Below are 15,344 nucleotides of genomic sequence, written 5' to 3'. Positions count from 1 at the left end.
GATATATATGATGTTGCTACAACCTATACGTAGCACTTACTGGTTCCAGAATCCTGTGATACTTTCCCATCCGCTCTATCACCCAAGCCTCTTGCTGGGGTACAAACAGCACAACTGTGTTCATAGGCAGGCCGGAGGACCACCTCTGCTGAGTCAGTGGCATCCATTCAATAGATGGGTTCCACTTGGAATGCTGAAAAAAGTGAGAAAGAGAAACTTAAAATCTGAAAGGTCAAGCAAACAACTTTTAATATACAAAATCCATTTTTATATTTTCCTATATAAACTGCAGCACCCCTTACATTTATAATGTTAGTACTTTATTTTGGTCTGTCACAGAGGCATCAATACCATGCATAAAAATATGCATTGCAAATCAAAAAGCACTGCCACAAAATAATGAAAAAAAAAAGGATTGAGGAACAGACTTCCTATTAAGCAACAAATGTAACAAGTAGAAATACACATGCAATCAAAAATGTAGCCAGGATGTCAACTCCCTGGGCAATCCTCTCCTTGGTAACCCCCCCCCCCATCACAGTACCAAAACAGGCAGGAAAAAAACCTCTGCTTCTCAGACTCACTGTATTAACTGCTATGTGACAGCTCCTTGCCATAGTTCTTGAGACATACGATTTCCCATCATTTAAAATCAGCCACTTTCACAACTGTGGCTGCTTCACTGTTACATGCAGTGCTACTTACTGCAGGGACAGATCGAGAGGCAATTGGAGTTTAAACAGCTGGCTGTGCCGTCAAGTATTTGTGCTCAGTGCAGCTGCCCCTCTCACCCCACCCTTACAAGAGTACATCCTGGTATATCACATGCTTATACAGAAATTCTGAAATAACTTTGGGGTGGATGTTGTCCCAGTTACATCTAGCTAAGATCACCCTTCACCAGTTTTACAAAGATCCAGTAAACTAAAATGTAATGCAAGAAAACACTTCTATCTCATTTTGTGCCCAGGGTTAACAATGACCAAGATTAAACAAGATTGAATCCCAGTTAATCCCAAACATTTTTGGCTCAGCAGAAAAAGGAAAATCCTGGCTTCAGAAATATCTGCAAAACCTAGTTTGATACTACACTATAAGGTCATGCTGAAAACATTTGAAAATTATTGCATTAAAATAAAATTTTAATAAAAGTTTTAGTTCACATAGTCACTTAACTAGTCTAGATATCCAAAGACAAACTGTTTCACTGCAGCACTACATATTACCGTTAGCCATACTGATTTTCACTCTTAACATATTCAATCATCTTTCAGTTTACTAACATGATTAAAACATTGGTTTAGTAACTTATTTCCATCAAGAAAATGTAGGATATACATAAAACACAAGTCATACAGCAACTCTGGAAATAATTATGTTAAAATATCTCCCTATGCAGTACAAAAACACATGAAATGGTACATTTCATTGGTGTAATACTGTTTACTCAAAACTGAAGCTACGTTAGTAATCTTTCTTCACACTGTACTCTTAACAATGGAGTGAATTACATAACATTCTTGTTCAGCAGTTTAATCTGAATAGTCACCATTTAACAAATCCTTAAATTCAGAAAGTTTAATCTTCAAGACAGACATAATATGGGCCAACTCGGCAGAAACCTGGCTATCCTGTCAAGACATCTCTGATAGGAGCCACACAACATACAATTCAATTTCACTGGCATATTTGCAACAATTTTCCTTGTAATTTTTCAACAGATTCCATAATTTTTCAACAGATTCCATACCAGCCATCCTGACCTAATTATTTAATGTACATAGACACATTCAACAGAATACCTAGACCTACAAGCATGTGACAAAGGAGGACATCATTGATAATTTGCTTCTTAGGGAAGTGGAGTACAAGCAGTACTTATTTAAAGCATACTATTTATATATGAACAAACAGAAACTGATAGAAGCTATTTTGCTCACAGAACCTGCTTGAACAGCTAGTTCTATGTAGCTGTGCTTTCTCTTCTCAACCCTTCCTACAGCTCTCCTTGGGATTTTTAAATCCCATAAGTTAACCCACAACATTCTACACCATCCTGCAATGTATTCGGAGGTCTTACCACCATGGTATTACTATTTCAAGACATCAGTTTGACATATTTCCCCCTTCAGCTGCCACCCCAAGCCCATATTCATCAGTCCTTCCTTATTATGCAGTAAGTGTATACTACATCTCCTACAGTGCGGATATTCCCAGTCTTCTGACACCTTTCCATACTTGTTCCCATTTCCATCTTGCTCTGTGCTGCTCACTCTCAGTATAGCTTCTAGAACCAGTTTTTGTTTTCAGATAAAGTCCTGTCAGCTCCCTACCACATGCATATGTAGAACCTAGAACCCAGGCAAAACAGCCCATCTTTCGGTTGGTTACTGCAACCACTCTATCAAAATGCAAAGACAGATTCACCTTGATTACATCTCCTATAAGATGACCCTTAGTTCATCCAACAGGTGGAACCATATCACTTACAAAGAAACAGGTACAAAACATAAGTCTCACATTTCTAACCACACTGGATTTATTTTTAAACTAAACAGCATTTGGACTACAGTGAGAATGATTACTCTCCTATCTTGATGTCTGCCTACCCAGATTTGATGGTACAAGAAAAAAAGATGCATTACTTAACTGCCTTAAGAACCCAAGGATGTGAAGCATCAAACAAGACCAAACAAAGCTGGAAGTTTTTGGGACATTATGCAAAAGCACAATTTACCCTAAATGAGCTACTGAAAAAAATGGATTTTCATAATGGTGCATAAAAGAGTTTTAGTAATGGCTTATGTTCTAGGTAATGCTCAACCTGGAAACTTTCAAGAAATCCTTATGCTCCTATTTTCACATTCTGCTAATTAAGTCAAAACGTGGAGCACGAACAATAAGAAAATACAAATACGTGAAGAAACTCGCCATAACAGTACATGCTCAAGCAAGAATACTACATGCTGGAAATTATAACACGATTGGGAAAACAGCTGAAGGCCAATCCGTAGGACGTGCTTATGCAATACAGCACAGTGGGCATTACAGGCACTCCATCTCCGAAACAGCAAACACCATGAGTCTTCTCTTCTGGTGCCCAGAATGAAGTAAGACTTACTGTTCCAACAAATGCTCCTATGGCAGGTTAAAAGAGCTTCGAAATGGCAAAAGGGAGAGGAAATTAAAGATCTGTCAAGGCATGGTTCCGTCTCCTCTAATGCCAGCACTGCAGCTTCAGCTCACAGTTGCATCAACAACAATTCAAACATGCCCAGCATTCTACATCACTTAAGCACAATTCCTTGGTCTCCACCTTCCCCTCCAAATCCTGCTTGTCACATTTCACATCAGTATCTGTTGTAGACATCTCCAGGTTTCACTGCTTACATTCTTGAATTTCTAGATTGCCTTTTTATGTTTTACTCCTTTGTTTCAATTTAGGGACTCATCTCCCCAGGATGATTACTCCACCTTCAAGTGAGAAAATTACAAAGGTTCCTACTTTTCAGTTTGACCACTTCCTCCCCAATTGTCTGACTAACACCATTTTGGGTGGGCTGTGCAACTATACAGAGTAGGCTAGGAACTGTTTTTGGGCACTAAGCATTTACAGCAAGCTTTTTTATGGAGTGCTTCACTGCTTGCTTTTGTCGTTATGGAGAAAGCCAAATGTAAAAATTGCATTGCCGGTGGCCATTAACTGCAAATGAAATTCGCCATGGACCTTACCACCAGCAAATACAATACAGTACATGCAATAAAGTTTGATAAGCAAATTTTAATCAACTGCAAGAATAAGGTTTATTCTAAAAGGTTTCATTTGTTCCTATGATAACCAAGTGTCTTCTACTTTCAAGATTTCGCATGAGGAGCAGGACAAGACAGAAAAAAAATGACAAAGATAAACAAGACTGACAAATTTAAACAGCATGAAAGGTCTAAAGAGCTTTCTTCTCTCTTTACCTCTCAAAGGAAAAGAAAGGATCCACTGTAGAATCCATGATGGCAGAATCTGCTGTTGTGGATGAGCCTCTAGCCTTGCACTCAAACACAAGGCTTCCAACAAGATAAATTATTGCTTGTAGAGGTGGAAATAAACTTGGCCTCCCATTCCAAACTTTTCTGTCAAGCCCGTCTCCTATTCCAGGTCAGTTTTGTTCAAAGATCATCATGAGCTCTCTGTGGCAATGATGAAGGTTCAAATGACCTGGGCCTCCAACAATTTCCCTCTATTACAAAGCCAGATTGGGAAACCGCTTTTCCAAGACTTCTTTTGCCTTGTCATTGGTCCCATTCTCAGTGTTGACTGAAGCTGCCCAGCATCTTCCTAACTCGGACACAAACTCAGATAGGTTTCTCAGGACACTGATACCATCAGCATTGATATATTTTGCCCCGATGGTCAAACTGGTCCAAGAACTTCAGCCAATAGCTCATTCCCTAGATTAGTGCCAGCTTTTAGGTGTCTTTGGAAGCACTGCTGCCAAGTTAATTTCCAGTGCAGCAGCCATCTCAGCTGCAAAAGTATTCCCCAGTCCGAGTATTGTAGGTGGACTCCCCCAGGGTCCGAGTTCATGCAGGTTCTACCCAAAGAGTCAATAATTATCAGGACAAACCACTGGAGTGAATAAGGAACAGTTAACAGTCTGAGCTAGAGACATTCTCACGGTCATCCTCCATGGAAACTTAAGTGAACAGGTCAGCCGAGGAAAGAAGAAAGATGAAAATATTCAATTCTCATAAGCAGTACCCCTGCATCACACTCTGATTTGTTGGAAAACGTTGATTCACTTGTATCCTTTTTGATGACCTAGAGCTTGTAAAAGTCCATTTAATAATGCAGAAAGAGGGACAGACTTACCTTTGATCTTCATACACAATACTATCAAAAAAGAACACAAAACTAGGGATGCTCTATAGGTACAACATTTTTTTGGATACAGCCACAAAAACCACACCAGCCACAACCTGCTATCCTCACACTTCTATATGGTGCCCCTATACTGACCAATGTACCACACTAAAAAATAAAGCATGAATCATGCTACAATAAGATTGCTAAACTCGTGCATCACATTATAGTCACCACGGCACAGCTCTTAACTCCCATAACTGGTTTTAACTCCCACATTAACTTAACTATCTCCAAGTTCCAACTAACATCTACCCACAAAATCTATAAACCTGATACTTGCCCTTCCATAAACTCAGTACTCCAAATATATACTCCCAAAAGGCCTCCCCACTCAGTAGACAACTCCTCCTCTATCTATATAAACCAAACACGACTGCTGAAGAAAGTTTATGCTCTTTCTTAGTGGCCAAACTATGGAACCCCCTACCCCTAAGCAGAGTTCATCCTAGCCTTATGAAATTCAAGCATAATCTAAAATATTACTTAAATTTTGGATCTGCTCCTGTTCCAAGCCAGGCTGACTCATTACTCATCTCCTAACCATGTTTAATTCCCTATACCCATTTCCTTCCCTCAAAGCCTTCAGCAACTACCATTATCTCCTCTGTTCTATATAACCTCTCGCATACAACCTCCCTCTGACCTCTAATCACTGCGCTTAATTACTAACCCGATCATTCCTTCACCTCTTCTAGCCATCGTGATCTTTAGCTCTAAATATTTTCCTCTGCTTGATTACTAATTTATCAGCATCCTTTTTTTTTTTTCCCAGTATACTGGAAAATGTAATTGTATCTCACCTATATTGTTCAGCATATTATGTCATATTATATCCTTTCAAAATGTCAAATTAATATTTACTTTTAATTTCTGTGTAATGGAGCTTTTCCCCGGGCGTCCACTTGAAAATGGGTATGTTGACACAGTCCGACTTTCCCCAGTAACCAAACGTCAAAAATCAATCAAAGCAGGCCAGGTAGGAAGATCACTTCAGAAAAAAGGAAATTTGCATTCTCAATTTCTTTAAAGGTACACCAAGTTATCGGGCACAAATGCTGCATCAAAACAAATTTTGGATGAAATGCTGAACACACGGAATAAAGTGGACAACATGGAGTTACAGAACAAAACTGTGGTAGACTTCCACTACACATCAAATCTCATAGCTCATACAGCATATGATGGTGTTGCTAGGGCAGCAGGCACCAGAGTGACCACTTGCTGTCAAGCCTAGCTTCCACATCTGATTTCCAACAGAACATAAAGATGCTCTCCTTAAAATACCCTGTTTACTTGGAAAAAGCAACAGATGACACCATGAGTGGTTCTGGCATAGATTTCCCAGTCCTTAGACTGGGTTGTGCAGCAACAATCTCCCTGTGGCCTTGCTCAACTATTCTACACTGGGAGGCAATCAGGTATCACCTGTCCATCCACTGATCGACATGTTCAGCCATCACATGGGACCAATAAATGCTTGACAGGTCATCCAGAGGATGGCTCATTCCCATTCCACATCCCTCCCATGTCACTCTTCCTTCCTCTTTCAGACATCCCACTCTTCCAGAAGAAGGCCGAGATTATAGAAGTCATAAAACTAGTTGTACAGAAGCTAGCTATCCAGGAGTTCCCACCAGGTCAGACAAGAGTACATTACTTGATATTTTTGGTGGTGGGGGAGCCAATTTTTCAATCTAGGTGGCTTAAGTCAGCAGTTCCAGATGGTTACACTGCAGTCAGTGTACCCTTATATACCGAAGACAGGCTATGGATGTTCTTTGGACCTCCATAAGGTATACATGCACAACAAGACCCTCAAGATATTAAGGAGATTCCTACATTACAGGGTGAGACTCAATAATTTCAAGTTCAAGGCTTGCCTTTTGGTTTATCCACAGCTTCCTCAGTCTCTGTGAAATGTACTGCAGAGCAACAGTGTTCCAAACACTGAGGACTGAGAAACTCCCTTAACAAGAACAGATAAAACTCACCACAGCTTGTGATTCTCAGCTCCTTTATTTCCACTCCCTGGGCTTAACAGTGAACTTTCATAAAGTATCAGACAATTCCATCTCAACACCTAAAAGTCACAGGTTGCATTTAGTTTTTATTTATTCTTTGCTGACCAGGTGAGCCTCATTAGGCCAGTGGCCTCTTTTCGGAGGACAACACTGAACAAAGAAGTACTACTCATACTGACTATGGGGAAATTTGGCTAGGGAACTTCTCCTGCTGTCTTCAAAAAGGTGTCATGGAATCTTACATCCACCCGAGCTACTATCAACTTGGGCAGATGGGACCACCGTTTGTCTCATGGAAAGAAGAGCACACTCGAGTCCAGCACCCCATACCGCTGCACTGCAGTGTCAGGAACAGAAAAGTGAATCCAATCATTTAGGGTGGGAATAGAACCCACAATTTTTTGACCTTGCAGCACCAAAGACAAGTGTACTACCTAGTGAACCACTGACACAATTAAAGTATTATGCACACTAGCCATAACCCCCCCCCCCCAAATACTATACAGGCATGTTCTGCTTGCAAACACATGGGTGAGTGCTTCTGTGCATCTACAATATAAATGCATGCCACTCATTTCTTATCCTCCTTACATTTTTTCTTCTTTTTTTCCCCCAAAGTTGAAAAGTAGTCTTCTCGGTCTTAATAACTACTGTAAAACTTAATGAACGCTTACACCACTAGCCTCGTAACATACTCTACTGCCTTATTTTTAAGCCTTCCCCAACAACTTTTCAGCATGAGCATGTAGATCTTGTGGAAAATCTCAAAAAAGGTACTTAGCCCAAAAATAAGTAAACTGCAAACAGGGGAAGCCTACACTCAGTACAAGACAGGAGGACCCTCTTCTATGATTGCAGCCTTGATTTTTGACATGAGGACATTAACCTCTTCATAGCCATTCCTAACTGTTTTGTTACTCTACTCATCAGTGTGTCAATATGAAACAAAATTATATCATATCAAGATGTCTTGTAGGCAATTAAATCATGATGACTTTTCGTATGGGGGGAACATTAAGCTATGGCATATTTCACCTCCCTGGACTTTGACAGGCCTCTTATGCATGCCATACTACATGCACATTGCTTTGGCAGCACCGTGAAAATATGTTTATTTTTTTTTGCAAACTGTTATATCGGTCATGTCCCACTGCAATAATCTTACGAGTTTATCCAGCTCCATGGCACACAGAGATGGTACAGAGTGTGACTCAGGTTTGAGTAGTAACCGTAGGCACTATAAAAGGCAACTAAAGGTGAGGGTGAGAGTGGAAAAAGGCAACATGACTGCAGACTCAGCCATCTGTGGTGGTGTGACTTTTGCAGTTTCAAATATGCTGAAAATCTGGCTTAAGGCAAATGGAAGGAGGTGAGCAGTCGAACATATGCACAATTCATGGAAGATGGGGACATGGAATCATGTCTATGCAAGGCCCAGGATTCACTGGCAGTAGAAAGTCCCCTTCTTAGGTGACTAATAGAGAGGGGAGATATGGACAGAGACTGAGGTGGAGGGGTGGTATTGTACAAAAGTTTGGACTAGCTGAATGAAATGCAAAATGTATTATTTGATTAGACTACCTATTTGGGTGTTTCTAGGAATCAGATCAGTATTTCATATTCTAGGATTGATTCATATCTTGAGTAGTATTTGCTTGATGGGAGAATATATTCCGATTTATATGATTTTTTTTGTACAGGAGGGACCCTGTGATGCCCATTTTTTTTGTATACCCAAGACTCAAAAATATTTTGAAACCTCCATTTAGACCCATTGTGGCTGCTAGGGGCTCAAAGATTCACCCTTTGGCTGTTTTAATTGATTCCCCGTGTACAACATGCGACTAATAAGACTCACCTGGTAAAGTATTCCCGAGAGTTTCTAGGTTTGTTAAAGCAAGATTTGTGGGCACAGGATATTATTTTTTTAATGGTGGATGTTAAGGACTTGTTCACCACAATCCCAAAAGGGGGAAGGTCTTATGTTATTTGAACAGGTATTATTCCAGGAATCTGAGCTGGAACATGACATAGCTACACACTGGTCTGTGAATTGATGAGCATAGTTCTGGATAACTTTTTATGGTTTGAGGGAGAATACTATCAACAGATCAGGGGGGTGGCCATGGGGGCAGTATGTTTGCCTGTGTAAGCCAGCTTGGTTCTTCTGGGTTGGGAGAACCTATATGCAAAAAAAAAAATGTCCTTTTTGGGGAAATGTTAAGTTGTATTTATGCTATTTGGATGACATCTTTATCCTGTGGCAGGGTCCCGAGTTAGAAATTCCCAAGTTTATTCAATATTTAAATTCGATCACCGATTTCCTGGATTTTGCATACCAGTATGATACAAAAGGTATTAATTATTTAGACACCTATATTTCCAAAGGGTCAATGCATTTAGGTCCAGGATTCACAGAAAGAATACTTATGTAATGCATATCTACATTTTGAAAGTAATCATCCAATGGGACAGAAGAAAAGCATTGTTAAGGGTCAGGCTATTAGGGTGGCCCATATGACCTCACATTTGGAAGACTTGGGCTTAGAACTCAAGAAGGTTTCTAATATGTTCCAGGAGAGAGGATATCCAAGGTATTTGGTGGATGAAATTTTAAGCAAAGTATATGCCAAATGGGGTGTTTTTTTATAAGCCACTTCTAGGGGTAGGTTTTACCAAAAATGACCACGACTCTAGTGATGGTCATCAGAATAGCAAATTTGAAAAAAAATGGCGTTTTACAGTTCAATAGTAATACTAATAAAATAAAGTAATGGAATCCAACCGGAATATTTTTTAGAACTAATAAGGAGATTTTTAACAAAGTGGGTGAAAAACCTAGGTTCATTAATACGATGGGATTACACCTAAAAAGTTATTTAAAATGGATGGGACTGATGTGGTTGGTTTGGGAACAAGACCATGTGGCATGTGTGCACAATGTACATATATTATCAAACAGGGCAGTATTGCTCTTAGCAATAATTTAAAGAGTAGAATAATATTCAGGAAGCGGAATTGCAACACTACAAGATTAGTACATTTGGCAGTTTGTATGTCATGTACACACTTGTGGGCAAAACAGTACACATGTTAAGTACGAGGACAATAATGATATGAAAAGTAATAAATTATCAAGTGCTCTATATAAGCATTCCCTTTCGTGCCCAGGTCTTGTGAAATTTATGTTTGGGATTTTAGACACATTAAGATGAGTCCAAGAGGTGGGGACTGGAAGAATCATTTAAAAAAAGAGAGAAACCCAGTGGCAGCTTAAATTAGCTGCCATGTTTCCACCTGGTTTGAACAAAACTGTTTCTATTGCTCCTATGCTGATGGAAGGAGCCAATAGATTTTAGTATTTTGAATATGTTTTTAAATATAAAACTTTTTATAAAACATTTATGATGCCATGAAGTTTGTTATATCACTGTGTGGGGGTTACTGCATTGTATAACCATACATATGTACATATTTTTGAAGTATTTTTTGTATGGTTTTTCTGGTCTTTCAATGTATTTAGCACTTCATGGTTCTGTCCTTTAATGTTATGCAAAAGTTCCTGTAATTAATGAAGTTAATTGTGATGTCATTAATTATGTGTATTTAAATGGAGTAATTTATGTAAGATTGTGTATTCTGATGAAGTCTCTTTCAGGAGATGAAAGCGCCAAATACTAAATTCTACATTTTATTTAATTCCAGAGTACATTTTCTATGCAGATGGTTTTTAGGTTATTTTAGTGCATTTGTGTGGCGACTTTGGTTCCTAGAGACTGAGGTTTCCCCAACAGTAGCAAAAATTGATGCCGCATCAGGGACCACTGTATGTATGTAACACATTGGCCACATGAAGGACAGGCATCCTCCCTGGTTTCTCACATTCTCTGGGAGTGATATACTCTCGCATCAAGAGGCAAGCCAAACCTGACTGGAATGGAAGAACAGGAAAGGTACTGGTAGCAAGCAGACCAGAGTACCCAAGATTTCAAGTTGAGAGCTAAGGAAGGGGATAAAGAATGGCTGTCAATGACGGATTTAAAAGAAAAAAAGACAAATTACTCACAAAAACAAACAGTCACCTATACAAAGCAACGCATTACACTGTGATTTTAAGATGGCAATGCACTACTGAAGAAAGTGAACTGAATAATATGGGGCAAAGGAAGCAATCTTCGGCGAAGCATCTTTTTTATCAACACTAAAAACATTTTTCTATGATTTAACACTTAAAAAAAAATAAGAGAAATGATTTTAACACAAACATTTTCCCTATCATTACAAGACCTCTGAGCTTCATTACTCACACTGCTTAAGTTTCTTGCCCTCTCTTCCAAGACTGGGAACGCAGATACCGTCACCATGGCCATCATCCTAAAGATGATGTAAGCTTTTTGCCTAATCTTCAACACCTCTTATCTTGGTAACTTGAAGGATGCATCACTGAAACAAGACCAACATTTTGACCTGGACGTGTGTGTCCTGCTATGAGATTCTCCATCACACAAGGAAACTAATCAGGAAGTCTCAACTTCATAGTGAAGGAAGGTTGCAAGTGGAGGAAAACACTATGCAAGTGAGTGACTCATCCACTGCATGGCATACTCAAACAGCTGCCAGATAGTGGAAAGAAAAAAAAATAGCATGTAGCAAATAGGCAATCTGTCCAGGATGATGACGGCTCATCACCACTCAAATTTGGCCCACAATTGTATCAGCTGCAACAAAACAAAATGGGTTAATGAGCGACTCAATGGGGTATTGGAACATACAAGATGGTTGAACAGAGACCCAAAAAGAAAAAAATAAATAGCATAACAGGTAATCACATGAGACTCTGGAGTTCTTAAGAAAATTACTCATTCAATCTGCTGACTGAGAAAAGCATGCATTTTCACTACAGGCTTCTGGACAGCTGACCTTGAAAACAAACCGTTTCCAGCCTGCTGTTCTTACTACCAATGTCATTTACTCCATTCGTTATACTTGTGTCTGAACACAGATGGAGTGGCCCATTAGGGTCTTTTTCCTCTCACATTATCTCTTAACTCATGGCTTCCTACAAGAGTATAGTCATCAGGAAAGCAGAGTTCTTGTACAGCCTTTAAGAATATACTCATCTTTACAGGAGATTTCCCTATACTGCTAAAATGAGTATACTCTTCACCATTTTCAACTTGTAATTTCTGAAGTCCTGGTACTTCCTGTGAGTTTTTCTCCAAAATGCTCTCCTGAAAACTCAGTTCATTAGACTTACAGTAAGTGGTTTCTTGGCTCAGAAGATCTGAGGAAGCAAAGGAGTTAATTGTCTTCCCGCTGTTCAGGATTAAGTGAGTTAAGAGGCATATAAATCACTAGTGGTAACAACTCACAATATTTGTATTAGTAGTGCTCTGATACAATTTCATCTTGTGCACAATAAACAATTTGCAGCACAATTCACCTCATGCAACACTGGTACTACCTCAGAAGGAACCCACTGCAATTATTTGCCTGATGAGTAATACCTTGGTTGACAACTTGAGTCTATATGAAGGAAATCGGACATCTTCATTAGATTTGATGCTTAAAGAATGTATATCACAGCCCTTATTCAAAATAACGGACTGCCAAAGAACTCTTGTAATTATTAGGATTCCAAGCTTGTTAAGACAGCCACTAGGACTTCAAACTTTGCTCCTGTATATCGAAGATCAAAAATATTCGGCATAAATGAAAAGAAACCGATCTCAAACATGTCATCTCAAACATGTCATTTGGTGGAATACAGGGGTAAAGCCCAGACTACAACCCAGAAGAACTAGGTTCAATTAGTGGCCCAGTGGTCCATACAAGAGCAGCTAAGCAAGGAGACCGTCAGGAGAGAGGAATGATAAGCCACAGACTTGCTCACCTCTCCCTGGGAAAAAGGATTGGATATCACATGCCTGGTGTTCAGCAGCCATGTAGAATCCCTAGGAAACCAGGGATTACCACAGACACTCTACCTTCAAGGGGGCAATGCTGCTGAGGACATTCCTCCCACATAAGCAGGAAACACACCACAAGCACAAGCCCACTGCACACAAATTCCTTGGGACACAGCAGTCACCTACAGGGAAAGGGGTAGGGCCATAATACAAAGTGCATCCAGATTCTTTAAGAAGGATAACCGCACCAATTCTGCCACCTGATCCCTTGTCCAAAGGAGTGAAAGGGCCACAGGGTTCTCATCTTCAGAGCAACAGATAAAATTACTGAAAGGGCAGGGCTTGATTATCATCAGGGACCGATCGATTCCAGATCTTTTCTTCTGTCTTTGTCCAAGTACAGTTGTTAAGTAAACTTACCATAACACTAGATATTCGAATGATCACTGCTGCAGCACCCTTAGTTATAGGCTATACCCTGCCAAGGATATAACAGCCGACCAGCTTCCAAAGCTTCAGGACATCTTCCACACACCTAAACTGTCAAAGCAACTTCAGTGGAGCTGACTAAACTTAAGTTTAGGCATCAAGCCCTTAACAGCTTTCCTGCCAACTAAGACAGCGAGGCTGAGTCCTGAAAGACAATGACAGGAAAAACAAAAATAACTATACCTTGCAATAACACCATACACAAAAAATGTACAGAATACCAAGTTGCTGCTTCTAGAATACTTTCAGAATCCAACCCTTTCCAAAGAGCCAAAGATACAGCAAAGGCTCTAACAGACTGGGCATTGACTCTGCCTGGAAGAGCTTTGCGAGTACTATAATAAAAGGTAATAGCCTTATAACAACCATTTAGAACTAGTCCGTTTTGACACAGGTTGTCTCTACTTCTTACCTTCACAAGAAACAAATTAATCTAAAAGATTTACCTCTATTGAGATAGTACCAGAGTTGTCTGTGGATATCCAAGGTGATCGTATACTTTTTCCCAAATTTTGGGGTTCAGGAAAGAAAATGGGGAATACCACTTTAGGCATAAAAGAAATATTAGTGCTCAAAAAAACCTTGTTCCTGTTGAAAATGAGGTAGGGTCGACTCATCACGAACTGCAGCTCAGATACCATTCGTGCAGAGGTCACAGCAATCAGTAAAACTGTCCTCCATGTTAAGAGCCTGGAGGCCTCTTACACAAAAAATCCTTTCAAAAGCATTTCTGACATGAGACTACATTAAAAGAGGAGGATCTATAAGTAGACAACTAAAATGGCTAATAAATGAACCTTGAGAGAGGAGCAAGAAAGGCTTTAGGATAGTAACTCACACAATACTGTAAAACCAGAAAACGACTAACCCTGAATTGGTTATATTGTTGGCACCAACTAGAAAACCTTTTTCATTTGCTAATATATGATTCTCTAGTAGCAGATGTTCTTGCTTCCATTAGTAACTGCTGCACATCCTCAATAAAGTGTGCCTAAATGGAATTAGGGCCCTATTATCTCAGCAGGCAAAGCTGATTGGTATCAGGGTGCATCAAACACCCTTGTTCTTGTGCAAGCAGATCCAGTCTTGTGGTAAATTGCCTCTGGCCACTTCCAAAAGAAGGGAGAACCACGGTTGCCTGGGCCACAGTGAATTCAAAGGATTCCTTCTAAATCTTTAGAAGTACCTTTAATATTAGCAAAAAGGGTGGAAAAGCATACAAGAACATTCCTGCCCAATTTAAAGAAAAGGCATCTGTCTTCCAGACCTTCTTGCATGGAGCCCTGGAGTAGAATCTTGCCAGCTGATTGTTCAGAGAGGAGGCAAGGTAAGAGTATCCTACTTGTTGAACTCCCCACAAATGGATCAAATCTTGGAAACCCCCCCGATCTAGTTTCCATTCGTGAGGGTCTGCCCTTATCCTGCGCAGCTTGTCAGCCACATAATTATGCTCTGATGGAACGTAGGATGCCTGTAGAGTGATATAGTCTTGTGAACCTACATCCCAAGCTACCATGGATAATCTGCAAATGGGGTATTGATCTGGTTCCTCCTTGGTTGTTGAAATACCACTACTGTGGTACTGTCTGCAACAACTAAAAGGAGGCCCTGTGGACAAATGATAATTCAGAGAGTTGAGTGCCTTGGCCAGGGAAAGAATCTCTTTATATTTATATGCTTGTATCTGTCCTTGCATCTCAAACATGTTGAACTTTTATCCATTCTGAAACCACTCCCCAAGCAGAGTCTGAGGTTTCTGTGGTGAATAACTCCTTTGGAACATGGAAGGAGAAGAACAGCCCTAGATTTAGGGATCTCTCTTGTCTCAACCAACAAATTTCTGTAACAAACCACAGCACTAGGTTTTGAAAATACAAAAGGTGTTGGTGCTGGGACCAAAGAGACTTCATATACCACTGTATTTTTCTCATGTGAAGTCTCGTCAGAGATATCATTGAGAATCACAGACGCCATGAGACACAAAATCCTAAAGTAATCCCTCACAGT

General features: G+C 39.9%; 1 protein-coding gene across 1 annotated transcript in view; it reads right to left on the bottom strand.

Annotated features, from left to right (window-relative positions):
* STOML2 (stomatin like 2) overlaps window positions 1-15,344 on the bottom strand; it is a 693,656-nt gene that overhangs the window by 675,558 nt on the left and 2,754 nt on the right. Inside the window, exon 2 of the mRNA XM_044077348.1 lies at window positions 41-193. Coding sequence (XP_043933283.1) covers window positions 41-193 — 153 coding nt within the window. The remainder of the gene's footprint in view (window positions 1-40; window positions 194-15,344) is intronic.

Source organism: Protopterus annectens, chromosome 1.part1 (genome assembly GCF_019279795.1).
Source record: "Protopterus annectens isolate FY-2018-M chromosome 1.part1, PAN1.0, whole genome shotgun sequence".
Taxonomy (NCBI): Eukaryota; Metazoa; Chordata; order Ceratodontiformes; family Protopteridae; genus Protopterus; species Protopterus annectens.
Note: the sequence above shows the minus strand (reverse complement) of the source record. Positions and strands in the feature narration are given on the sequence as shown.